We start from the raw sequence: 26687 nt of genomic DNA on the forward strand, positions 1-26687 counted from the left end.
AGCACAGGGAGGGAGGTTCTCCAGCACAGGGAGGGGGTTCTCTAGAACAGGGGGGTTCTCCAGCACAGGGGGGGTTCTCCAGCTCAGGAAGGGGGTTCTCCAGCTCAGGGAGGGGGTTCTCCAGCGCAGGGAGGGGGTTCTCCAGCGCAGGGAGGGGTTCTCCAGCACAGGGAGGGGGTTCTCTAGAACAGGGAGGGGGTTCTCCAGCACAGGGAAGGGGTTCTCCAGCTCAGGGAGGGGGAGATGCTCCCGAGGCCGTGAAGACTTGGCAATGGCAGGGGTCTGTTTGCAAGCACCACCACACACCCCCGGGGGCTCACACTAACCCAGGGGGCTCACACTAACCCAGGGAGCTCCGGCATGGAAGTCATTACCTGCAGGAGACCCCGGCTCTGCTGCCTAGTATTCACCCCAGTGCTCTGCACCTCAAGCACGGACTTCCAAACCCATGAAGAAACATCTTAGCTCAAAGTTGTGCAGCCTGGATTTCACAGTGCTGGGGAGGGAACCCGGGCCCCAAGCATGCTAGGTAGGCACCCTACTATTGAACTACAGCCCCGGGTTACCCCTTTGACAGATACTGGACAGATGGCTCCCCTGTATAGAATGCAGGTCTCTATGATGTAATGGAGCACCCCAACAATCCACAGCCCCCAGGATGGTGGCCTGCTTGGAGGTAGGGTCCGTCACCCTCTGCTGTGTGTGAGCAGGCTCCTGTTGGGCTGTGGCTGGGCCTCCTTTTCTGAACAACTTTTCAGTTCTGCCCCATGCCACTGAGGCAGCAAGAAGGTGAATATGTAGGCTGGGTGTGAAACATACTCCCCCGGGACTTGAGCCTTCAGGGACCCACAGTGCCCATCACCTCAGACTGCCACAGCCAGGGCTGTGCTGCAGTGCGTCCATCCGGGGCCTGTCCTGATCCTGCAGGAGCCGCACGATCATCAGACCTCTTGCCTGGTGCTTCAGTCAAGTTTAATTATTTCTGTGAGGGCCTTGGAGTGAGCACAGTATTTATTTTCTTTCTCCTGGCCTTGAATTAATTCATGGTCATTCTGCCTCAACTTCCCCAGTGCTGGCGTCATAGGCATGAGATGCCGCCTTGGGTTTTCTTTCTTTTTTAAATATTGTTTTTATTTATTTTGATTATTATTTTTATTTATTTTTAGGTAGAATCTTACTATGTAGCCCTGGCTGGCCTGGAACTCACCATGTAGACCAGGTTGGCCTCAAACTCAGAGATCTGCCTGCCTCTGCCTTCCACATGCTAGGTGTTTTTATTTTTGAAGTGTGTGTGTGGCGGGGTAAGTGTGTGGTGTATGTGTGCAGGTGTGGTGTATGTGTAAGTGTGTGGTATATGTGTGTGTGGTGTATGTGTGCAGGTGTGGTGTATGTGTAAGTGTGTGGTGTATGTGTGAGTGTGTGGTGTATGTGTGAGTGTGTGGTGTATGTGTGTAGGTGTGGTGTATGTGTAAGTGTGTGGTGTATATGTGTGTGTGGTGTGTGTGTGCGGGTGTGTGCACCCATGCATGTACACAGAACCACAGGAGGTCTTTGCTGTCCTCTTCGCTCACTGATCTTACTCCCTTGACACAGGATCGCTCAGTGAACCACAGCCCCGGCGATCCCCACCTCTGCGCCCCACAGAGCCGGGGTTACAGGGGCCTACATGGTCTCCCCTGGCTTTTTTTTTTTAACTAATTTTTTTATTCAAAATTTTTTTTCTTATATGTTTTCCCCTTCCCCCTGGACCCCCACCTCCCTAACTACCCAACTTACCTGGCTGTTTACGTGGGTGCTGGGATCCAAACTCAAGCACTCACGTGTGCACCCTAGGTACTCTTATCCACTGAGACTTCTCTCTGGCTCCCCCACCCCGCCCCTCTCTCTCCAGTATCTCTCACTGGCGATCACCGACTACCATCTCTGCCGGCCTGGCTTGTCCGTGTGCCCCAGGAATCCACCTGTCTCTCAGAGCTGAGATCACAAGCATACAACCACCATGCCTGACTGCTCATTGTGGATTCTGGGGGGTTGAATCCAGCTCCTCATGCTTGTGTGGCGAACACTTGATCAACGGAATCATCAGCGCAACCCCCGAGACTCTTTCTAAAATAACCACTATCTCATAGTCTCTCTTTTCCTATCCTGATGTCTTAATAATATCAAGAATGCCCCCATAACTGAAAATTACTTGACTATGATCCAGATGAGCAATTATGAAAAGTAATTCTAACAAACAGATGCATGTGAACCATAATACCCTTCTAGGAAAGGGCATGGGGGGGGGCAGGCTCTCCCCAGGCCATTACCTTAGGTCCTATGTGCAGGTGGACATCTCTAATGTCACCACTTACAGTCCAGGTCCACTCTCTGAAGTCCCCCAGGTTTGTTGGGCCAGGTACCTCATCCTCCCGCTACCCTGTGTGTCCTTGAGTTGTTTGGTTTAGTCCAGAGCCAGGAAAGCAAGGAAAAGCCTCCGCCCGCGCCCCCCCCCCCCCGCCGCCCCACCCCGCCCCCGATTTTTGTGTTCAAGGCCAAAGCAGAGGATTTCTTCCTGACCCTGTGTCCTGTAGCTGGGCAGATCCATCCTGTGCCTAGGACTGGCCCTCGTCAGCCTTCCCTACCTCGGCACTCAGCCGTTGATGGAACATTATGATCTAAGTGAGCAGCCTCTGGTTTGTTACAAAGACATGGGGTGAGCTGAGGACCGATCACCCGCCCGCCAGAAGCCCAGGTACTCAAGCCTGCTGGCTCTGGCTCTCACTCCCTCTCTCCTCCCACCAGAGACCCCGCCCCCCCAGTTGGGAGTGCTGCCCCTGTAATGTGGGGGGGGGCAGTGGGATCCAGCGGCTGCTCCCTGTCTTGCTCTGCTCCTTGTAGGATGAAGGAGATAAACAGAACTTGGAAAGAATGGGGAAGCCATGCTGACTCTTCAGCCCTTTGCTCTGGGGCAGCACACCAAGCAACGCCCACTGGGCTTCCCCACCAAGCCTCTGCAGGATTCCAAGATAGGGTTTTAATCTCTGAGCGACACTAACTGTGTTATTGCCACCCCCACCCCCCGTTGTCCCTCAATTTGCGACCGCAGTGATAATTCTAGGCTGCTGTCCCATGCTGGCGGAGGGGGCTAGGGTTTTGTTAAATTCTGGGAAGGGCAGGTCGACCTCTGCCTGGTCTTCTTCTGTCTAGACTGGAAGCTTCTGCGGGTAGCCAGCTGCTGCGCCCTCCTGCAGGGGACTTCCCCCATGGCAGTGAGATGGGAGCTTTGCCATAGTCCCCAGCATTTAGAGCCATGCCCATACCAGGGACTAGCTGAAACTCACCACCACTCTCTGTAGGGAAGGCCCTGCAGCGTTCATGACTGTTGGTTTTGAGTTTAATTTTAGACAAAAAAAAAAAAAAAAAAAAAAAAAAAAGGAGGATTTCTTACCAAGATACAGAGAGTATCTACAGAACCTGAGCCCAGAACTGCAGCTGGCCTCCAGGAAGAGCTTGGGTTGATTAACAAACTTGCTGTGTCTGGGAGTCCTGGAGGGAGCCCTACAAAGAGCCCATTCCTAAGCTGCACTTCAGATCTGGTTTACCTGCGTTGGGGTTTCTTTCTTTCTTTCTTTCTTTTTTTTTTTTTTTTTTTTTTTTTTTGTTGTTTTTCGAGACAGGGTTTCTCTGTGTAGTTTTGGTACCTTTCCTGGATCTCACTCTGTAGCCCAGGCTGGCCTCGAATTTACAGAGATCCGCCTGGCTCTGCCTCCCGAGTGCTGGGATTAAAGGCGTGCGCCACCACCGCCCGGCCTGCGTTGGGGTTTCTTAAAGCTCCCCCAGATGACCTCGCTTCAGCACAGTTCGTGACCCGAGGTCCGAAGCTAATCTGCTCTTCTGCCCCTTTGCTTCATCGCCCCCAATCTTGGATCAGGACGAGGACTCCCTCACATGCACAGGCTGCCTGCTCCGCAGGAGGAATTCACCCTCAGGCAGACACTCACTGAGGTTACCAAGGAGACAAGGTCACCACCTGCAGCCGGAGCCCCAAGAAAGCCCCAAAGGACCGCTAGTCACTCCCAGACGTCTCATTTCGCACGTCCAGAGCAACCTCCATTTCTTAGTGCAGGATCCTGTCGGCCAGGGCCTCAGATCTAGCCTTGCTCAGACGCATGCTGTTCCTGTGCTGCCTTTCCACCTCGGTCCTCTCTCCACTCTGCTTCCCTGGTCCTAGTGAAAACTCTCATGGTTCCAGCCTCTGCCACCACAGACCCCGGCCCATCAGTGCTGGCAGGGGAGGCTCATTCATCACTCATGGGCTGCCCAGTGCCTGCAGGCACCGGCCCCAAGTTGTTTGCATGGGATGAAGAGTCACCGGATGTGTAGGCTAGACCTTAACCCATGGGCAACAGGTGATGGATAGGGTAGAGCCTAGAGACGGTTCTGGACTCTGCTGGCAGTTTCTCTGGCGCTATCTTGTAGACCAAACAATTCACTGTGTGTGGTGAAGCTTCTAGCTCCCTCAGACCCTTCCGGCGTTCTCCTCTGTTCTTGATGAAATTACCACGGAGACTACTGTCCCTAGTTCTGTTCTTGAGGGAACCAAGCTAAGGACTTTTTTTTTTTAATGTTAAGACAGGTTTGCCTGGTAACCCACAGAAACAACCATCAATAAAAACCAGGGGCCGGGGCTGGAAAGATGGCTCAGCGGTTAAGAGCACTAGCTGTTCTTCCGGAGGTCCTGAGTTCAATTCCCAGCAACCACAACCATCTCACAACCATCTGTAATGAGATCTGGCGCCCTCTTCTGGCATGCATGCAGAACACTGTATACATAATAAATAAATAAACCTGAAAAAAAAAAAAAGATACCAACAACAGCAATAACAAAAAAAAAATGTCAAACCAGAGACTTAAAAAAACAAAACAAAACAAAAAAACAAACAAACAAACAAAAAAAAAGGGGCCGGGGTGTGATTTGCTGTCACGCTTTGCCTGCATCTGAGGGGGTCTCCAGGACACGGGACTTTCAGTGCTTGTAACTATGAAAAGTCTCAGGCCAAGCGGAGCCGCTAGCGCACCCTCGTCAGAAGGTGAGAGCACCCACTGGCCCCTGCCTTCTTGTCTCTGACCCCATGAGCAGGCTTCCCCAGTTCTCTCAGTTTTAGAAAGCAGGCTGGTGTACTGCTAGTCAGTCGGCAAGTCCCCCTGAATCATTTGGTTAATGCTCATGTGCAGTCTTCTGTGCCAGGCTGTCAAATCTTGGGAAGAGGGGATACCTAAAATGTGGCAACATCGGGGATGGTGGTGGAATGGCACCGTTCAGATATGGGGAATAACATCCGTTTCACTCATAGATTGGGCTTGATGCGTCCCAAAGTCCTGCCTCGCTGAAGACCGGAAAGGTGAAGGGAGATAACGGAGGCAGAAGAGTTACCGAGTCCTGCAGGCGGGAGGGTGAGAGGCTGCCCTGGGCATGCTCGTCTCCCTCAGCTTCTGGGTTGTGTGTCCCAGAAACCCGCGGGCCTTGGTTTTAATGGTTGCTGGAGAGACACAACAGCGTGGCACGTGTGAACGACGCCTTGATAGAGTAGCAAACTTTGGAGAGATGCTAATAGTTCCTTAGATACTTCCTCTCACCCTCGGAGATACAGAAAAGAGGAAGCAGCCACGATGAGCGTTTGGGGACTTGGACGAGGCCTCCGGGCTCCGTGCTCTTCGGTGGATTTTGGCCTCGGACCTGGGATATCCGTGACGATCACCCACGTGACAGGTGTCCGGCGGGAGTGCTGCTGGAGGCCGCTCCGCCCTGCCCGGCCGCCGCTTCCGCGCACGTGACTGCGCGTCGCGCTCTGATGCGTTTTCCGCGGCCGGCTGCTCGGCCTCGCGGGTGGCTCCGGCTGCGGCTGCCGCGGGACGCCGGGCGGGCTCGGGACGCGCCGGCGGGGACCGAGGGCCCCGGGGCTCCGAGATGGAACCGTGAGTGGCGGGCCGTGGCTTGGGCATGGGGTCCCGGGGCCTGGAGTTGGGGTCCCCGGCTCGTGCGCGCGCGCCGCGGGGCTCCGGGGCGCGAGAGGGTCTCGGCGGGCACTCGGCGGGGGAGGGCTGGTCCGTAGCTGCTCCGCGTCCGGAGTCGGTGACGATGCCCCCCCCCCCCCCCCGGCTCGCACACCCGCCAGCTGGAGCTGGACCACCCCCCCTCCCAGCTGCGATCGGGGTCCTCAGCTGCCCCAGACGCGCTGCTTGGTGGCGCTTGGTGACGTGGGCACGCTGGAGCTGGTACAGCCTCGTTAGATCTCTCGGGTGCGCTGAGTTTTTACGAGTTTTACAATCTGCTGACTTTGGGGCCCGAGTCGCTCTGTAAAGTGTGGAGATTGTTAACGAGGAAAACCCGAACCCCAGGGACGCCATCCCTAAAGCTGCTGTTGACGCAGCTGTCGCCTGGGCGTGCACCGAGGTAGCGGTGAGGGAGAGCCCGGAGTCGTGGAGGTTGAAAGGTGGCCTGGGGCCACCGGATGCCATGCTAAGGCTCATTTGGGGTTCTGGAGGCAGCTGGGTAACTCGGGGAGCGTTTTCTCGATGCAAGAAGAGTCCGCGGTGGAAAGATATCTTTCCTCCTACTTCCTTGGAAGTTTGGCTTGCCTCACTTCAGCCCATGGAGGAAATCCTGACTCAGGTGGATCAGAGGCAGGCTGGAGGTGAGTTAGCGCCGGGCCTCCGCACAGCTGCAGGGACGGCACTCCAAGGTGGTCTTCCTCGCCTCTTAGGAACGGTGCCTTCCTTCAGGAGTTACGGCTCTGTAGCCCAGTGGCAGCTGCATGCTTCAGGGGTGTTCTTACAGGCCTGGAGCTGCGTGGCAGTACCGAGTCCCTGTCCTTAGTTCTTTCCAAGGGGGGAATACCGAGGCGGAGGATGTGAGAGAGTTGGCCCATGACCAGATCTGAAACCCAAGAGTCTATACCGTGTTACAGAACAAGGAACTAGACCGGAGGGAAGCCATTACTAGAGAAAGGTCGCTTGGGGGGGCGGGGGCTGCAGAATGCAGCTTTGTAAGGGTTTGCCCCCTACAGTGTGGCAGCCTGGACATTTGCTATCTGGGAAGCAGGACTTGGGCTCTGATGGGCAAGAGAGTAAGGGTGGTGTGTATCCCTTAGGGTAATTTTTTTTTTTTCTGAAAGAAAATGATGTCTAAAACTTAAAGAAAACTCCCGTGGCTCCTCACCAATCCTTACTGTGTTACCTTACACCCATTGTTGTTTTATGGGCTTCTCACCACCACCCTCCCATAGGGGAGTTATTCTCATTACTGCTACAAATCAGGAAAAGGAAACGGGTGTATAGGAATCAGCCGGTGTCTGGCTAACTCTTAAGTCTCCTTGAGATGGTAGCTTCCGTGGGCAGACTCCAGAGCCCACACTCTTAACAGCAGACAGCAGCAGATGAGTGCCCAGTCAAGGGTGTCTGGGATTAAGGATCCATCCTCCCGGCAACTTTGGGCCCCTGTTTCCTGGGTGCTACAGTTTAGGAACCAGCATCCTAGAGAGGCAGAGTGGGTCACCCCAGGTCACCCTGCTGACCATGGTGGAGAGGCTTTCCTGCCTGGGATCTGGACTGTACAACCTGGCACTGGTCCAGTGCGTGGTCTCCTTGGGTCACACGTGGCCTGTGTGATCCGTGTCTGGCCTGCTTCCTCCTCCTGTTTGGTTTGGGAAGGTGCTTGATGACCTAACCAGCATGTATCTGGGTGTGGGCCACTGGGCTTGTGGCCCAGGAAGAACATACTCGAACTCATGCTTCTTTAGGGGGCCTAGGTCTTCGTTTGCTGAAATGTGCATAATTGTTAGGTCTTGAACGGCCAAATAACGCCCCTTTGGAAGTCTCTTCAATGGTTTGCAGGCTATTCACCGTAGCTGATTCAAGTTTCAACCTCCAGGTTCCCTCCTCAGAGTTTCCTGTCGGGTGCCGCTTATTTAAAAGGTGAAGATGGTAAGGGACTGTAGGGAATGTGAGGGGTTGGTGGACCCCCTTCCCAAAGCCAGCCTCTCACATGCTGGGTGTGCATCATAGGTTCAGATCCCACCTCTACCTCCTGCTGCCCCGACCACACCCCCCATTTCCCCTTATACTAAATGGCCTGGTATTACCTGTGCCCCAGGGTAGCTCCCCAGGTGGCTAGCCTGGTGTCAAGTAGGTACACAGGAAATGCCAATTTTTCCCTCTCAGTGGCTGGGGCTAAAGGAGCAGAGACTTTTTACACAGTGAATCTTCAGAGATACTCTACCAGGGTCTAAATTTTGTTTTTTCAAAGTAAAGAGAAAAGCTGGCCATGTAGAACATTCCCGGGGGTCTGGTCGTAAGTGGGAGGCTAAGGCGAGAGGATTTTTTTAAACCTAGGTGTTTGAGTCTAGTCTGGGCAACAAATCAAAATCCTGCTTGAAAAAAATGTAGTAAGTTGTAGAGTAGGGTAGAACACGCAGAGGCAGGTGGATCTCTGGGTTTGAGGCCAGAGCGTTCTACATGGCAAGCTCCAGGCCAGCCAGGGCTGCATGAGGAAGAAGACCAATCAATAAATTACACTACAATAAAAGAAATGCCCCCCTCCAGCGGAGAAGCAAATGGACATCTGATAACTACCACGATTCTCCCCACATTTCTCCAGGCCTTTGGTAATTTCACCACCTGCAACAACAACCTTAGAACTTCTAAGCACTCGGCTTATCCCTATCCTCAGAGGGGGAAAATGTCACTTGTGTGGTAGAAAGTGGGGACCCAGGCTTGTGGGCACCAAGCCAGTACCTCGAGCCAAAGGAGAGATTGTTTTTATGCCAATTGTGGAAAAAAAAAATAGACTCAACTAAAATATGAAGGGGGCGATAGATTTAAAAACCCTTGCCCAGGAAGTGGGGAGTCTGGGTAGCGGTTTGCCAAGTAGCAAACCGATCGTCCTGTGAGTATTCTTTTCAGTCTTTGTTTGCCATGTCTGAGTGTGTGTCCGCCCGAGTGTGTGTCCGCCTGTGCAGGCGCCAGGCACTCGGCACTCGTGTGGAGGCTGCAGGTCAGCGCTGGCTGTCTCTCCCTCAGTCACTCCCCACCTTACTTTTTGAGATGGTCTCTCACTGAAGGTGCAGCTCACAGATTTGGCTAGAATGGCTGGCCAGTGAACTCCAGAAATTCCCCTACGTTTGCCTCCCCAGTGCTGGGATTTTAAGTGTATGCCGTGCTGTGCATGGGTTTATGTGTCCATGCTGGGATTATAAGTGTGTGGCATGCTGTGCATGGATTTATGTGTCGGTGCCAGGGGCCCCAGCTCAGTGTCTCATGGCAGGTATGACAGGTACTCTACCACCCAGGCCACCTCCCCAGGCCTGTAACCGAACTTCTCCACTGTTCCAGTGGCTTGAAGAGACGAGTTTTGGGAGCAAACTTGCTTCCTTTTAGGTGATGCTTTGGGCTGTCGTCGGGGTACTATAAAGGTGGTGATGGTTGGCATGGGTTTTCCCTCCGGGTAAAGTGTAATGTAGCAGGCTTGCTTTTGGAAGTCACGACACGGAGACTTATTATTAGTTATGAATGCTCGGCCTTAGCTTAGGCTTGTTTCTTGCTAGCTCTTACGACTTCACTTTTTTCTCTCCATCTACGTTTTGCCTAGGGGCTCTTTACCTTTCTTTCCTTCTGTATATCTTACTTTTCACTGCTTCTTGTGTCTAGCCAGCAGCTGCCTGGCTTCTGGCCGTGGGCATGTCCTTCTTCTCTTTCTCCTCTGTTCTCTCTTCCGCCCGCCAGCCCCGCCGGTCCCTCTCCTGCCTAGCTACTGGCGGTTCAGCTTGTTATTAGACCATTCAGGTGCCTTAGGCAGGCAAGGTGAAACAAATGCAACACATCCTTATACAATGAAACAAATGCAGCATAGACAAATACACCACACCTTTACACAGTTAAAGTGATGGTCCACAACATAAACCAATGTAGTGCGTCTTTGCATAATGAAATATTCCACGACAGCAAAGTCAGCACAGCAGCATGAAGAGGTGCTTTTCTCACTTTCTCCACCCAACTAAGTCCTGCCTTGCCGCTGACTTACAGTCAGCCATCAGTTCTTGTCTCCCACACTCTCTGCCCACTGTTTTATGGACCGTGAGGGGCCTGTGTGGGAGAGAGAAGTGCTTAGTGGGCATAATGTTGGCAGGGACTCGGAGGCACCCAGCCAGGCCAGTGGGGACCGGACTTTCCAGCTGGCCAAGCCGGGATGCTCCACGTGCCCGCCGAGCATGCGTGGCCCTTGAAGTTGTGGTGGACGGATGTTGGTCAGATGGCCTTTGGATCACAGTGACATGGAGCTGCTTTGCCTGCCTTCAGTGTAGAAGACAAAGCCAGCCACAGAGGCTACTAAAAGGTGAACTGGGGGAAGATAGTTAGATCTTGCAGCTACAGTGGGTGATTGTTTACCATAGCAGAGAATGTAGTAGAACCCAGAGGAAGGAAAAGAGAAGACTGGGGCAGAGAAAGTAGAGACTGTGGACTCGGCAGTGATTAGACATTTATCATGCATAGGACACATAACTGCGGTCCCCAGCCAGCTCTGGGCCACCGGGGAGGGTGGAGACGAGAGTGAGTAGTTATCACATTCAGTAAAACCCCGAGACCCTGAGAGGTAGCCTGCTCTTCTGATAGTGGTTGGGTCTCTCGGGGCAGGAGAGGCACCTGGGAGCTGGCTCTAGCTGAAAAGTCGGTGGCAGTGGGATGCCTATCACTGAGTCGGATGCTGGAAGCATGGTCAGGTGCTGGGAGGTAAGGGGCTTTCGTGCCTGCGTGACTTAGTGTTTTGAGTTTCATTTTTAATTCTGTTTGACTGGGACCCGGGGGAAGATAGGCATACTCTTAGGAAGCATTTGGCTTTAATAGACTGTCTTGTGAAAAGTGGCTTAGCCTGCAGTGGGGACGTGATCTCAGTTTTCGGAAGTCACAGTGGAGCATGGCCAGGCTCAACCCAACAAGACCAGACCCCAGTGACCTTAGATGGCGTCTGTCTCGAAGTCTCCATACCAGACTGCTCGTGGCATCTAGGATTCCGGCTTACCAACTAGAAGGTGGAATGGCTAGGATCCGAAGTGAAGAAGGATGTAGGTGGAGCACGTGATGGGGAGGACCAGGGGATTGAGTTCAAACGACTCACGTTGAGGTATCTGTTGGATCCCCAAGAGGATCGGACAAGTGGGCAGTTAAACAGGGGTGTGAAGTGGAGGGCTGGGTGGAGATGGATGAGGAGAAGCCCCCTTGCCTCCTGTCTTAGGCCTGAGACAAGCCGAGGAGTGGACAGAGACGAGGAGGAGAGGCAGAGAGCAGCAAGAACCGCTGTGTCCCCAGTAGAGACCCTCGGTCACAGAGGGGCCCATAGCATCACTAGCCGATGTGCCCTCCCTCGGGAGGTGGTCATGGGTGTACGTATGAGGAGCAGCAGGGCGCCCACAGTTCAGACGATGACTGCTGCAGCTGGGGTGCTGGTAGGCTTCCCTACGAAGGCATGTTGCATTTCTCTGGGAACTGTGGCTGTGGCACATGAAATGGAGACTGACGTAGACAGAGCCCAGAGTCCATAGGGACGGACTGTTTCATTGCACTTGGGAGATCTCCCGAGGGCCCGTGGGCCCCAGCTTGGCCAGGATGGTAGGGCATGTTCGTGAGATCCCAAGTGGAAGAAGAAGGACAGCCCCAGAGAGGAAATCCAGCGCATGTGCAAGGAAGGACGGCAGAGATGTGGCAGGGGTCATAGGTGTCCTCTGCCCTGGTCAGCTGGCCGGCAGATGTGTTTGATGTGGCCTAGAGATAGAGGGGACTGGGGATCCCTTCCCGCTCCCTAGCATCTCACCTCTGGCTTAACAGAACGACATGCTTTTGTAATAAGTGTGTAGATGAGCCGGGCGGTGGTGGCTCACGCCTTTAATCCCAGCACTCGGGAGGCAGAGGCAGGCGGATCTCTGTGAGTTCGAGGCCAGCCTGGTCTACAGAGTGAGTTCCAGGAAAGGCGCAAAGCTATACAAAGAAACCCTGTCTCGAAAAACCCAAAAAAAAAAAAAAAAAAAAAAAAGTGTGTAGATGACTTTATGTCTTCCTTGCTTTTCTGTTGCTATAGTAAAAAGCCATGAGTGAGGCAATTTATAGAAGGATGGGTTTATCTGCACTCCCGGTTTCAGAGGGATAAAAAGGTCCTCACCGTCGTGGTGGGGAAGCATGGCAGCAGGCATGGAACAGCAAGCTGAGTCTTAAACCATAAGGAGGGAGCAAAGAGACAACCCAGAATGGCATGTGACTTTGAAACCTCAAGGCCACCCCCCCCCACCCCCGCCCCAGTGACATGCTTCCTCCAGCACGGCCACACCTCCTAACCTACCCAAACAGTGCCACCAACTGGGAACGGAGTCTGTGAGGGACGTCTCGTTCAGACCGCACAGTAGCTGAGTTTTGAGTGCCTACCCTGGGCCAAGCCCGTTGTCTGTGCAGGCCAGGTAATGTCTTGTCCCTAGGCACGAAGTCCCCTTTTGTAGTGGGGACGATGAGGGCAGCCATGAGAGATGGAATACCGGAGGGATGCGTCATGAGGAGGTGGGAGCCTGAGCGTGGGGTGGGATCTGGGTGGCCTGGGAAGAGGAGGCTTCAGATCAGGGGGGCAGTATGTGTGAGTGCACGTGGCTGGAGTCTGGCTGGACTGTGTTGGGAAGCAAGCCCGATGCCTGGGTCTGGAGGCTGCTGTGTGGCAGCTTTGTGATCGGGGGCAAAGGAACTGTCTCTGCCCCCTGACTCCCACCACAGTGCTGGGGACTGAAGCCAGGGTGTCAGGTATGCTGGGCAAGCCTGCTGTTACTGCTGAGGTAGAGCCCGCCCCTCCCTAACCCGGCCAAGTCGACTCTCTTGTCTGTGAAACGGAGGTCCACAGAGTGCCCCCTCCGGTGTCAGGATGCGCTGGAGTTGGTGACAGAGCTCGTGCTGGGTGGTAGCCAGGGTGGGTCAGAATGTTGGGAAAGTACTTGGGGGAGCCCCCAGGAGGAGGTGAAACTCACCCCTGTGCTGGGAAGGTAGGCTCCTGAGCAGCTCTACCAACTGCAGAGGTCTGGACAGGCTCGTAGACTGGAATGGAGAGGGCTTGGGAGCTAGGACTCACCTCTCCCTGAGTTCAATTCCCAGGCCCACCTAGTAGAAGGAGAGAACTGACCACCACAGATTATCCTCTGACCTTTACATGCACATTACGGTATTGTGCACACCCTGCTGTGGATGATTGATTGATAAATAAAACGCTGATTGGCCAGTAGCCAGAGAGGAAGTGTAGGCGGGACAAAGAGGAGAGGTCTGGGAAATGGAAGGCTGAGGAGGGAGACGCTGCCAGCCACCACCATGAGAAGATGTTAAGATACTGGTAAGCCACCAGCCACGTGGCAACTTAGAGATTTATAGAAATGGGTTAATTTAAGATATAAGAACAGCTAGCTAGAAGCCTGAGCCATTAGACCAAACAGTTTGAATAACATAAACATCTGTGTGTTTATTTTATAAGTGGGCTACGGGACTGCGGGGACTTAGTGGGACGAGGAGAGAAACTCTCCAGCGACAACACCCTGCCCCCGGTAAATTAATAAACATAATGAAAAATAAAAATGTAAAAGAAATGATAGAGACAGGAAGTAGCAAATGAATGGAGGGTTTTTATTATTTATTTTGTCTTCCAGGGAGTTCGGCTTTAAGCCTCTTGACCGTGAGGTAATATAGGACTCCTGAGTAGAGAGATGCCTTGGGAAACACTATTTCAGAGTTGGGCAGGTTATGAGCAGAGAACCTTGGGCAGTTCCTGAAGGTGGGAAGGATGAGTAGAAAAGAGGCAGCCAGCTAGCATGAGGAGGAATCATGGTGTGTGGCATCCAGAATCCAGAATTTCAAGGTCATGGTAGCCAGAGTGGGAGGTGAGTGTGGCCGGGGCTGTAGAGCACAGGTCTCTGTTTTTACGTCACAGCCCTGCCTACAGCCGATGCAGAGTGATCTCTGTTGTTCTGATCCTAGAAGGCAACAGGCCCAAGGCTTGCCTAGACCAGCTCAGACATTTCAGCAGGGAGGTGAAATCAAATGGGCACCCCAGATGCAGCCTCCAGGCTGGTCTCTGGTACCCAGAACGGCTGTTCTGGAAAGAAAAGCTCACTTCTCTTGGCACTGGCATCTCAGAGTCTCTTGTTTGGCCATAAGTTAAGTTTTAGACTTCTTTATCAAGGAGAGGACGGGGATTCTCAGCTTTCAAAGTCTCTAGTTTGAAGTTCAAACCCTTCAGATTGGGAGCTGGGAGAGCCATGTCGGGGAGAGGCAAGGGGCAGCTGTTGTGTGTGACCATCTTGTCTGGGGATCATTCCATCCTGGGGAGGCCTGAGAACCAGTGGTGTAGGCTCCATCCCAGCGCACAGCTAAGCACATCTGGGGTGGCTGTGTGAGGCTGCATATCTCAAGCTTAGGGTTGATTTGCTATTCTGTGTCTTCCTCCACTGATTTGGGTGACTTGATTGCTAACCTAGGGGATTTTCTACTTAGGAGGCTTTTTTTTTTAGTTAAAAAATTGTGTGTGTATACATACACACAGATGTGGGGGCCCAGGGTTAAGAGTGGGCGTCCTCTGTCACTCTCCACTTGCTGATTGCCAGGGGTTTGTCTGTCTGTCTGTGCCCTCCAGAGCTAGGGTTATGCTGTTGGTCCCATGCCTAGCTTTTTTACATGAGTACCGGGGATCGGAACTCAGGTCCCCATGCATTCTGCCAACTGAGCCATCTCCCCCGCCCCCAGTGACACATTGCGGTTAGCCTTTGGAGGAGCCAAGTATTCTAGGTGGGTCACGTGATAGTTCATTTGGCCGCGTCATCAGGCGCTTTCTTAATGACTCCTTGTTTGGCTTCTTTCTCATCTGCTAAGTAACCGCGCGTTCAGGATGTCGGTGGCGCGTTTGTTTGTTTGTTTGTTTGTTTGTTTGTTAAGATGGGATCTCTCTGCATAGCCCTGGCTGTCCTTATACTTGCTGTGTAGCCCAGGCTGGCCTCGAACCTACAGAGAGCCACCTGATTCTGTCTCCAGAGTGCTGGGATTAAAGGCGTGCGCCATGATGCCTGGCCAATGATGCATTTTTAACTCCAGGTTTAAAGTCTAATCTTCCTTTGATTTCTGTGCCTGCCAGCCTCTGCCCGAGGCGCCCTCCATGTTGCTTGGTCTCCGATCTACTAGCAGGATCAGGTAGCCCCGAACAAAGTGCCGTCATAGTCCACAAGTGGCTCTGAGACTTCTAAACACTATTTTTCAGTTCTTAGGAGAGTGGCAAAGATCACAGCCTCCCCTGGTCCCAGCGTCTCCTGCGACCTGGCACGTTTGTCTCAGTTGGCATCATTAGCACGGGTGAGATCCTGTTAACTAAGTCCGTTTGCACTCTCTCCACCACCCGGTCCATTTAGCTTTGTGCAAATTTTGATTTCTGCACGGAAATGTCCTGTGCGGTTGCCTAGAAGCCATCCCTTCCTTTCAATATGAAAACAAAAACATATCCACACACACACTGTATAAAGAGACACCTGGGTCACACAGAGGTCACAGGAGGGGCGCCTGCTCTTCTGCCAGGACTCGCATTCCACAGGGGAGTTCCACGTTTCCAGCCCGGCATTGCTGAGTCCTGTTTCCCAGAGCCGCCTCCCTGCAGGGAAGCCACAGGTGCTCCCAGAGAGCACATATGAGACAACCCGGGCCGGGCCGGGCTGTCACCTCCAGCTCTCAGCTTCCCGGGCTGTAAACCCAAGGTGTGAGCCGAAAGTCCCGGGACGAGCCTCTCCTGTGTCGAAGAGTCTGTAGACGACCGTGGGAGCTGGGGTGCTGCGGTCTGAGAGCCGGGCGCCTTCACAGCTCCGGCTCTCCCATTCGCCACTGACCGCCTACCCGTGTGTCCGTTCTAACGGCCTTTTACTATCAAGTGAAGCCTCTGCCATGTGGTGACGGGCGGCACTGGCTGCTTTTATGTCAGCTTGACACAGCTTAGAGTCATCTGAGAGGAGGGAGCCCCACCTGAGAAAACGCCTCCATAGGATCGGGCTGTAGGACCTTTTCTTAATTAGTGATTGATGGGGGAGAGCCCAGCCCACGGTGGGTGGGGCCATCTCTGAGCTGGTGGTCCTGGGTTCTAAAAGGAAGCAGGCTGAGCAAGCCATGGTGAGCAAGCCTGGAAGCAGCGCCCCTCCATGGCCTCTGCATCAGCTCCCGCCTCCAGGTTCCTGCCCTGTTTGGGTCTCTGTCCTGGCTTCCTTTGATCATGAACCGTGCTCTGGAAGCATAAGCCAAATAAACCCTTTCCTCCCAAGTTGCTTTGGTCGTGATGTTTCTCCACCGCAATAGTAACCCTGACCAAGACACAGCCCGTTAGGTGCCACCCATCCCAAAGCTAAGGATACATACCATCAGCGCCCGAAGCCTACAGCAAAGACTCCCTGTTTTGCTATAACCTGCCTGCCTAGTGTCTCCACTAATGTATTTGGTAAATGTTATCGACTGATAAAAGTTGATGTAACCACTTCCATGGTGGAAGATATCACCAAAGCAATATGAATCCGTGTACCTGGGCCATGGTCACTCATGTTTAACTCAATAAACTCTGCTTACACCCTTTGGAGTGGGGACTGTGTTTTACAAAGACAGCTGGCTCCTTCCCGGAGGCCGGTTCTATCTCAGGGCCCCGGATCTGAGCTGGCAGCACACTCTTACCTCACCAGCTTCTCCTCCTGCCTTGCCAACAGGATGGCTTACGGGTCCGTCCATGTTAGGGCCAGAGTCCCAGGGAAACCTCCAGGCTTCACTCCGTCTTTCACCAAATGCAGGGATCGTGGTCTGGAAGCCAGCCAGGCCACATGAGTACTGGCCAGGTGGCTGCACGGACCCTGCTCGGTCAGCAGAGCCACGTCAGAGTGCCATGGCTCCCAGGCCTCACCTTTGGGCTGAGACTGCCCGGCCCCATGGCTGACTTCCTGCTTGCTATCTGGAGTCTCAGGCACATATGGAAGGAAGGGGTGTGTGTGGACTGTGAGCAGAGGTCTGTGCCCGGCCCCATGGCTGACTTCCTGCCTGCCATCTGGAGTCTCGGGCACAGATGGAAGGAAGGGCTGTGTGTGGACTGTGAGCACAGGTCGGTAACCTTACCCTGGGTGTCCAGGCCACGCCTCTGTCCGGGTTGACTCAGCCTTCCTGTGGCTTTTCAGCTTCCAAGTCAAGCAGTAGGAACACAGGTGTGGCCAGCAAGCGAACCCCAGCTCCTCCCTTGGGGGCGGGGGTCAGCCACCTCTTAGGACTCTTTAGTGGGGTCGATCACTTCTGTCAACACTGCTTTTTATTGGTGGCGCTAACTGGAGTACCAACATTGCTCATGTGCTTGTGATACTGTGGCCCCTCTGGAGGGCACAGTTTTGTGCCTGCAGAGTCCTAGGGTTTTGCAAAGCTGAGGTATGCTACATAGAATGCTGAACAGCAAACGGTTTCCTGTGGTTTTGTCTTAAAGATTTATTTTCATTTTTAAATGATGTGTGCGCACATGTATCTGTGGTGGGGGCTGGGTGGTGGGGGTTGGGTGGTGGGGGCCGGGTTGTGGGGGTCGGGTTGTGGGGGTCGGGTTGTGGGGGGCCGGGTTGTGGGGGTCGGGTGGTGGTGGTCGGGTGGTGGGGGCCGGGTGGTGGGGGTCGGGTTGTGGGGGCCGGGTGGTGGGGGCAATGTGTAATTTTGCCCACTGAGGCCAAGAGGGCATCAGATCTCCTGGAGCTGGAGTTACAGGCAGTTGTGAGCCACCTGATGTGGGTTCTGGGAATTTTGCTAGAGCAGTATATGATTGTAACCGCGGAGCTGTCTCTCCAGTCTCCCCCCCCCCCCATGTGTTGTTCTGAGGGAACGTGCAGGTGCATGCTGGGATCAGTCCTCTGAATAGCTCTGTGTTCCTGTAGATCACAGAAGCTTGTAGGCCCCCTTGGAGGAGGGGTCAGAAGCCCTCCTGGGAAGGGTAGGATGCTCTTCACCAGGGTGGGGCACTTCTGCTGGAGAATCGTAAGCTCTGAGGGCTCTGAGCGTGAGGTAGACTAGATGGAAATGCCTGGTGCCTCGGGTCCCTGGTATTCCCGGTCTGGGCATGGCAGTGATGGCGGTACCGTCGAGTCAGGCTCCTTGTTGGTCTGAGCTGTGGCTCTACTCTGGCAGCTACAAGTGGGCTGTGTAAAAGGTTAGGTCACTTCTGTGGCGTGGTGACATTTCTCCTTGGCGTGGGAACCACAATGCGTTCATTCTCCAACCACGATGGCTGAGTCTGGGCTCTCACACAGAACATCCAGATGACCCCCTCATGAGAGGTTACCGAGGTCACGGAGACTATTTAGTAAGGGGGGGGGAGTCAGTTGGTTTTGGAGCAGTGTGCTTCTGAGGGGAAGCAGGTCCGACACAGCCTGTGGTGCCGGCCTGGGCAGGGACTGATGTGTGAGACCTGGCTGTCCTCACCCCTGGCTTCTGCTCCACAGGCTGGCGCCCATGCGGCTCTACACACTGTCCAAGCGCCACTTCGTCCTGGTGTTCGTCGTCTTCTTCATCTGCTTTGGACTGACCGTCTTCGTTGGGATCAAGGGTGAGTCTTTCTTTTCATCATCTTTCCATTTCCAGTGATCTTGGTTCGGTGCTGCCAGCCCAGCTGTGCCCTCCTCCCCCTCCTCCTCCCAGCCAGGCCTTCTCTCTGAGCCCACGGGGCAGAAGGTGGTCATGGCCCGAACCCTGTCTTCTCTGGAGGTGTAGCAGGCGAGCTGGGTAAGGTAGGCATGCTGTTCACAGCAGCCCCGGCGAACAGCTGGGTCAGTCTGTTAGTGCAGGCAGCTTCTGCTACCCTGCCTTTTATCTGCCACATAATTTCTTCTTCTTTTAAAAATAAGCCAAGCTGGCTTTGAACTTGCTTTGCAGCCCACCCAAACATCTCTAGAATCTTTTGTGTCCTGGGTGTAGGGGGATCCAGAACCCACTGACTAAGGGGAGACAGGCCATGTAAAAGTCTAGGTGAATGCAACTTGGGGTGTAGGGGATTGGGCTGGTGTCTATGTGTGTGTGTGTGTGTGTGTGTGTGTGTGTGTGTGTGTGTGTGTGTGTCCGTGTGTGTGTGTGTGTGTGTGTGTCTCTGTGTGTGTTTGTGTCTGTGTGTGTTTGTGTATGTCTGTGTGTGTGTCCGTGTGTATGTCTGTGTGTGTGTGTCCGTGTGTTTGTGTGTGTCTGTGGTGTGTCTCCGTTTGTGTTCGTGTGTCTGTGTGTGTCCATGTGTGTCCGTGTGTGTGTGTGTGTGTGTGTGTGTGTGTGTGTGTGTCCCCGTGTGTGAGTCTGTGTTTGTGTGTGTGTCCCCATGTGTGAGTCTGTGTGTGTGTATGTCCGTGTGTGTCCGTGTCCGTGTGTGTCCGTGTCCGTGTGTGTCCGTGTCCGTGTCCGTGTCCGTGTGTGTGTGTGTGTGTGTGTGTGTGTGTGTGTGTGTGTGTCTTCGTCCCCTGATGTTGACGTTAGCTGTCTTCCTCTGTTACTCACCACCTTATACTTTGAGGCAGGATCGCTCCCTCCAAACCCAGAGCTCCCCAGCTCAGCTGGTCTAGCCGGCCAGCTTGCTCTGGGGATCCGTCTCTGCCGTCTGAGCCCCGGATTGCAGGCAGGCCTTTGTACCACTCAGCGCTTACTTCAGCCCTCATGCCTGCGCCTCAAGTTCTTGGCCCACTGAGCCGTTTCCCCAGCCCCCCAACAGAGCCACAGGAGCTGAGTGGTCCTCACAAGGTTTCGGGGGCTGGGGTCTCCTCCGTCTTCTCTCCAACATGGGCGGGCAGCAGGAGCCAGCCTTGGTGAGGGAGTATGCTCCTCCATTTCTCTCTTCCTGAGTAAGAGAGCTTGTTCACCGAGGGCAGTCTGTGGAAGCTGTTCTAAGTGACGGACGCACTCAACACCGAGGATGAATGCCATCGAGGCTTAGTTATATCCCAGGGGTATTTGTGCCTCAGAAAGCTAGTTTCTTAATCTCAACTGAAGTCTAGACTGGTGAGTGGCTGGGGCGGGGGCAGAGGGTGGCCCCTGGGATGCTTCCTGCCTTGTGGTAATGAAAACAACACGGTTGTGACCATAGCAACCACAGCCAACTTCCCCTTCCTGTTAAGTCACCAAGGGGTTCAAGTTAGATTAACCGTGATGCAGGTTTACCCATATGTATGCAGGTTTACCCATTATGTCACTTACATTTCAAACCGCCCTCTCATATTGGTGGGGAGGCATTAGTATCGCATGTGATATTAGCCAACTTTTGTTTGGCTAGGCCACCTGTCTGGACCTCCCCAGACTGTGCCCAGCCTTTACTCTGAAAGGAAGGTGAAAATTGATGCCCAAGGCCAAGACTGGGATGATGTCAGGTTCTCATCACTGTCTTTCATCACACAGATCACTGTCAATCTTCTGGGAAAACAGAAACAATAAGAAACATGAGTGTGTGTGTGTGTGTGTGTGTGTGTGTGTGTGTGTGTGTATGCATATATGTGTACCCACTATATTATTATAATTACATCTCATTACTGTATACAATTATAATATATAATATATTCATAATTATAAACAATTGTATTTACACTAAAGTATAAATGATTTATAATATAAATAATTGTTAATATTATTAGATCTAAGTATATAATTATGAGCTATAGTATATACTATATAATTATATAATATGTGATACTATTTTTCTATCTATGTAAAGTAAGGGACCTGGCTCACTCGATTCGGGGGGTTAAGGAATCCACAGGTCTGCAGTCGGCAAATGGGAGCCAGGAGAAGCCAGTGCACCAGTTGGGGCCCAGGGGCCTGGGAACCAAGGGGTTAATGGTCTGAGTCTCATAGCAGGAGACTCAGGTTACTACTGGAGACAGGGAGATCAGATTCTCCTTAGCATGTGTGTCTGGGCCTCAGGAGGTTGAAGAGGCCCGCTTTCCCTGGGTAGGGCAGTCTGCTCTATTCAGTCTGCTGGCTGAAACGCGAATCTTACCCGGAAATCCCTCACAGACACGTGAGAGCAATGTTTAATCAAACACCCTGTGCCCCGCTGAGATTAACACATGAACCTGGCTGTTGTTAGTGCGCTCTTCTTAATTACTTTATGTGGCACTGTTACTATTGGAGAGTTCGGGGTAGTTTAGCAACCATTGTGTTACCGCCTCATTCTGCAGATGGGGAAACTGAGGCCCAGAGTGCCAGTTAGCTTAGAGTCCAGGTGCTCCTGATGCCAGTTCTTAAGTCTTTCCCAGAAGCCAGAGTAAGAGCCCACTGGTCTGGGGAGTCTGCTTGGAAGATACCTCGCGGCCGAGTGGCCCTCTTCCTACAGAGAGACATCCTCGCAACGTTTTCAGATGCCTCTGAGACATGACATACACGACACCAGAGCAGTCTGAGTTGGAAGGCAGACTGTCGGCAGTAGGCTGGGGCAGCCACAGAGGCAGCCCGAAGAGTTGGCATCACAAGCTAAGAGTGATAGTTTTTAAAATCCACTTAAAGCAGAGTCTCACTGTGTAGACCAGGCTAGCCTCAAACTTGCTATGTAGACCAGGCTGATGGGAATTCATAGAGCTCCACTCTCTCTCCCAAGTGCTGTGATTAAGGGTGTGCACCACCACACCTGGCAGGAATAACATGTTTTAAACAAATCCAGCCATAAATTAATTTTAAAATCACCTAAGGCCAAAGCCCTGAAGGATCGATCTCAGTAAGAATCAGAGACGCTAGGGATTCTGGGAAGGTGGCAGTGTGAGAAGGAGTGTGCTTCCACACCTAGAGCAGCCACAGCAGTAGAACCTGACTGACGAGCTACTTTGGGATCCTGGGGTCTATTGGGGGCTTGTAACTTCCAGGGGTGGGCGGCTGGACATTACATTGTGACTGGTTTTCGCCAGTACGGCCCTTAGTGCTGTGGCAGACCCTCAGACCCCTGCTGGCTCTAAAGCAGACGTCCTTGGCTCATATTCTGAATTGTCCTGTGTATAGCTTGTCGGAACTGAGGTGAACAAAGGACTCTGTGTCCCTAACTGGGAACCTGAGCTCTTCTCCTCCATTGATGCTTCTGGTCACAGAGGCATGGCAAGGCAAGGTGGCCATGGCTATGCACTCGGGACCGCCATGGGGTAAATCCCACCCCATCTAACTAGCTCTTCTCAGATCCCCTTCATGGGTCTCCTCTTTTCCTCTTGGGAACCAAACATTGAACATTTGGAGATTCAAAAGGAACAGCATAATCGGGAAATTAGGCACTCACCACACCTGTCCGGAGAAACCACAGACCAGAGAACAAGACCCAAGACCATGAGCTCACACTGCCGGCTGTCCTTCAGCATGGAAGTCAAAGTAGCAACAACCAACCAGGCAGAAAAAAATGGAACCCCTGGGGAGTGGGGAGGTCCTGAGCTCCAGGGCACCACAGTATCATAGTTAAAGACAAAGCCGGCTGAGAAATGCTAAAGTATGGCCCATCAAATGAGAGAAAATTAACTATGTCAAGACTGTGTCCCTGAAACCATGTGACAGATCTGCTCGACAAAGGCTGTGACAGCTTAAAGAGGAAGAGGAAGACGTGGGAAGAGCCAGAGAGCAAAGTGTGGCCACGACGGGAATGCTGGGAAAGGGTGAGAAACCGAACGGTGGTTCTGGAGCTGAAAAGGACCGTAGGTGAACAGTTCACGGGACAGGCAAAGGGACCTGCAGGTAGGATGGTGGCCTGGTGAGGATGATCGGAGATGATAAACAGAACCCACGGGGGCTTTGGGCGCCATCAAGTAGACTGGTACACACATTATGAGAGTCTCGGGGGAAGAGAGGAGAGACAGAAGAGCTGCCAGATCTGACTGATGAAAGGTGAACACATGCTGCACCCAGGAAGCCTAATGAGCTCGAGTGGGTTAAGTTCAGTCTCATACCAAGACACTGCAGCTGAGCTGTAGGAAGGCTAAACCAGCTGGAATCCTGACCACGGCAAGAAAGCGGGACTCACCACAAACAGGAGAGCCCGGTGAGGTTGCCAGCTCTTACCCCATCTGATTGTCCAGAGCAGAAGACAAACTGGTGTATTCAAAATGCTGGAAGAGTTCTCAACCCGGAATCCTGCCTGGCAATGTTGTTCTTCCACAGTGAGGGGGAGAGGCTGGGTGTGGCGGCACATGTCTGTGTTTCCAGAACATGGGTGTCTGAGACAGGGTTGATGGTGTGGTTGAGGTCAGTCGAGGCTACGTAGTGAGACCCATAGATGGGATCCCACAACAGACCAAAGCACAGATTCCACCAAAGTCTAACCAGAGGTCACTTACAGGAGCAGAAATGACTCACAGACAGCTGCATCACCAAGGCGCATCCCAGCATGAGTGACAGCTCACAACACTGGGAACCTGGAGCCCACTGCACAGCCTGCAGGCAGCTCAGAGGTTGGAGGTCCCTTTCCAGGTGCCTCAGTTGGTCTAAACCTCTTCCAAGCAGCTCGGCTGGTTTCTGCTTCTTCCGGGCAGCTGGTCTGGTCTCAGACTCTGTAGGGTTTCTCCCCTCTGATCTCTTTTTACAGCTCAGGTTCTCTTCCTTTGAGGAGGAGTCTGAGCTTTTATTGCTGACTCTGGTGGGGAGGGGCCTAGTGAATCCGGTCAGTTTCAGGGACTTCCTAAAGCTATTTTGAGTTGTTCACCTTTCTGTTTCAAGAGATCCCCTGCAGTAAACTGTCAGCCCAATGGCCCCGTGAATAAAACCAGTGGCCGCTTGCTGCCTGGCCTCACAGCTCTGAAGGAGGACACCAGCTGTCTCGAGCAGTCATCTGGTGTCCACGTGCACACAAACACACAAACTGTAAAAAGGAAAAAACTAGACAACTTAGACACATTACAGCATGAGTCATGAGGACATTATACTAAGTGAAATAAACCAATCACAAACAGATAAACCCTGTGCGATTCCACTCACCGAGGTACATGGAGAGGGTTACCAGGGCAGAGTGGGTAGAGTGTAGAGTCAGTGAATGGGGCAGACTGGGTTTTACAAGAAGAGCTACAATGATGGATGGCCATGTGTGCACAGTACAGATGTACTTAATCCTGCTGAACTGTACTCTTAAATGTGCTCAAAATGTTAAGTCCTTTGTGTATTTTAATCACAGTAAAATTGAGGAAGAAAGAACTCAGTAATGCATTTCTATTTCAGGCTGGACAGATGGCTTACATTGGCTGCTCTTCCAGAAGTCCTGAGTTCAATTCCCAGCAACCACATGGTGGCTCACAACCATCTATTATGAGATCTAGTGAATTCTTCTGGCAAGATATGGTGCCCTCTTCTGGCCTGCAGGGATATGTGCAGGCATAACACTATATACATTAATAAATAAATTTTTTTTTAACATTTCGATTGGCTTTGAAAATTATAAATTTATAAACTCAAGTTCCATTTGCTTTTGGGATACCATCTTACAAGGACTCCAGTTTGCAGTAAGGCTCGTTAAGGAAGGGAATGGCTCAGTTGTCTTTAGCCTACTGGCTATGGGTGGGATAGGACCTCTGTTGGTCTTTTCTGTGTCAAACACACAGACTGCAAGCCCAGCGCCACTTTGAGATCTTTGGCAGCGGTTAATTCTGCAGCTCACACACGATTGAGCCTATATGATAATGAGTATTCAGAGACAGGCGCTCACTAACCTAAGACAGAGCGCCTGTGTGGCCTGGGCAGGCGTCTCCATGACCTGCTGACATCCCACACAACCTAAGTCAGAAGCTCATTTTTTAGTAAAAGGGGGACCTGTAGGGCCCTGGCCCCCGTTTTGGGTAACTGTTGCCTTGCTTGCTGACCTTGACCTTGATATCCTCCCTATGCTAATTCCCTGCTGGGTTCCACCCTCCTGAATGCTTAAGGGAAGTTCCTTGACTGTGTATCCTGCATATTGGGCGTTAACAGCTTAGATGCAAGATTGTAAAACATCAGCATCAAACTTCTGCCCTCCAGGGTTCTCCCATTGTGCTGTAAGCCTGTGTTTAAGACCTCCTCCCTCCTTCAATAAACAGCATTCAGCATTAAAAAAATTAAAAAATAAATAAAATAAAAAGTCTTTTCTAAAAAGAAATATCTATTTCAAGAAAGCCCTGTGTTGTGCTGGGATATCTGCCATTTGTCGCCTCTGTTTACTATTTCTAGAAGACTGGGTTAGTTGGATGAATGCATTAAATGGACTTCTTAGTAATGTTTCATTGGAGCCATGTACAGCAGAAAGCCCCGTGGAGAGCACTGGGGAGGGAGCCTGTGGAGAGACCACCATGGCCTGTTGGTCGTTGTGCCTTAATGGGCATGGAAGCTGTGTCACACAGAGCGGGCGTCCGTCCGGTCTGTGTCTGGACATTTTACCAACTTAAAAAATAAGGCGACCAGTACAAGAGATGATTTGTGTCTAATGTGCCCGTGTCTCTCACATTTAGAACAAACCAGTGAGTTAACCGCTCTAACGCCTTCCCTCCTCCCCTTTGTCGCTCTCAGGACCCAAAGTGATCCAGACCTCTGCGGCTAACTTCTCACTGAATAGTAGCAAAAAGGTAAGAGGTGCTGTGAGCGTCGGGCGGTTCGTTATAAACTGGGGAGTCACTGGGAAGTGGGTTTGCTGGGGACCTTGAGGGCAGTCCGCCCTTGCCCTGCTCTGGATTCTCAAGCAACACGCAGTTCTTCTTCACGGTCAGGTTCTTGGCAGCTGAAATTCCCTTTTCGGGGGTCCTCGGTGTCCTCAGAGGATGGTTGTGGAAGGACACTGGTGTTCCCTCTGACGGAACCACAGCTCACTTCCAAATGGTGTAACCTGTTCTGATTGCTCGTGCCGGAAAATCCTGTTGCACTCACCACTTTAACAATGATTACTTAGGCACCTGACCTTTCCTTTAAAAAGTTTAGTGTGTGTGTGTGTGTGTGTGTGTGTGTGTGTGTGTGTGTGTGTGTGTAGGCCAGAGGCCAGAGGTTAGCCACAGGGTTTGGTCCTCAGGAGCTGGCAGCCTATTATTTGTTTGTTTGCGATAAGAGTCCCTCACTGGGACTTGGGCTTGCCAGCTAGGCTGGCTGGCCAGTGAGCCCAGGAATCCTCCTCTGCCTGCCTCCCCAGCACAGAGATTGCAACTGTGTGGCACCCAGCCTGGTGGATGCCCGGGCAGAGCTCAGATTCTCATGCTCGAATGGGAAGCACTTTACGGACTGACCTTTGTGCTGTGTTTGTCCAAGTCAGGACTTGTTCCGGGTCGGTTCCAGTAGTCGCCGCTCTCTTTGGTTGGGATTTCCTGCGTGAGCTCATTGCAAATGAAAGTCTGCTCCCCGATCTATAAATGTACCTTGATTTCTCACCTCTATGGAAAACAAGTCCTTTCGATTGGAGAAGTAGACAGTAGGGTGTGTCTCTGTGTGTCAGCCATACCCAGTCTCTGTAAACTGTGCTCTGTTTTCACATCACCTAGACTTCCAGTGTCCATGTTCGACCTCCCTTCTTCTGCGCCCCTGCCTACTTTCCAGGGTCTCCTCTTACAACTTTTTGTTTGTTCAGGCAAGGTCCCACTTTGTAGCCCTGGTTAGCCCGGACCTTGATGTGTAGACCAGGCTAGCCTTAAACTCACAGAAATCCACTTGCCTCTGCCTCC

At 52.5% G+C, this 26687-nt stretch overlaps 1 protein-coding gene across 4 annotated transcripts in view; it reads left to right on the plus strand.

The window, feature by feature from the left end:
- Positions 1 to 26687, plus strand: part of Tmem181 (transmembrane protein 181) — a 54882-nt gene that overhangs the window by 6006 nt on the left and 22189 nt on the right. Inside the window, exons 1-3 of one of the 4 annotated variants that reach the window (XM_006978048.4) lie at positions 5750 to 5958; positions 18531 to 18634; positions 25552 to 25607. In XM_006978048.4, coding sequence (XP_006978110.1) covers positions 5951 to 5958; positions 18531 to 18634; positions 25552 to 25607 — 168 coding nt within the window. In that variant the 5' untranslated portion in view covers positions 5750 to 5950. Of the gene's footprint in view, positions 1 to 5749; positions 5959 to 6043; positions 6678 to 17248; positions 17476 to 18530; positions 18635 to 25551; positions 25608 to 26687 lie in introns of those variants that run through there. The other 3 variants (XM_042262378.2, XM_076552864.1, XM_015996756.3) reach the window with 3 other exon arrangements.

Source organism: Peromyscus maniculatus, chromosome 16 (assembly GCF_049852395.1).
Source record: "Peromyscus maniculatus bairdii isolate BWxNUB_F1_BW_parent chromosome 16, HU_Pman_BW_mat_3.1, whole genome shotgun sequence".
NCBI lineage: Eukaryota > Metazoa > Chordata > Mammalia > Rodentia > Cricetidae > Peromyscus > Peromyscus maniculatus.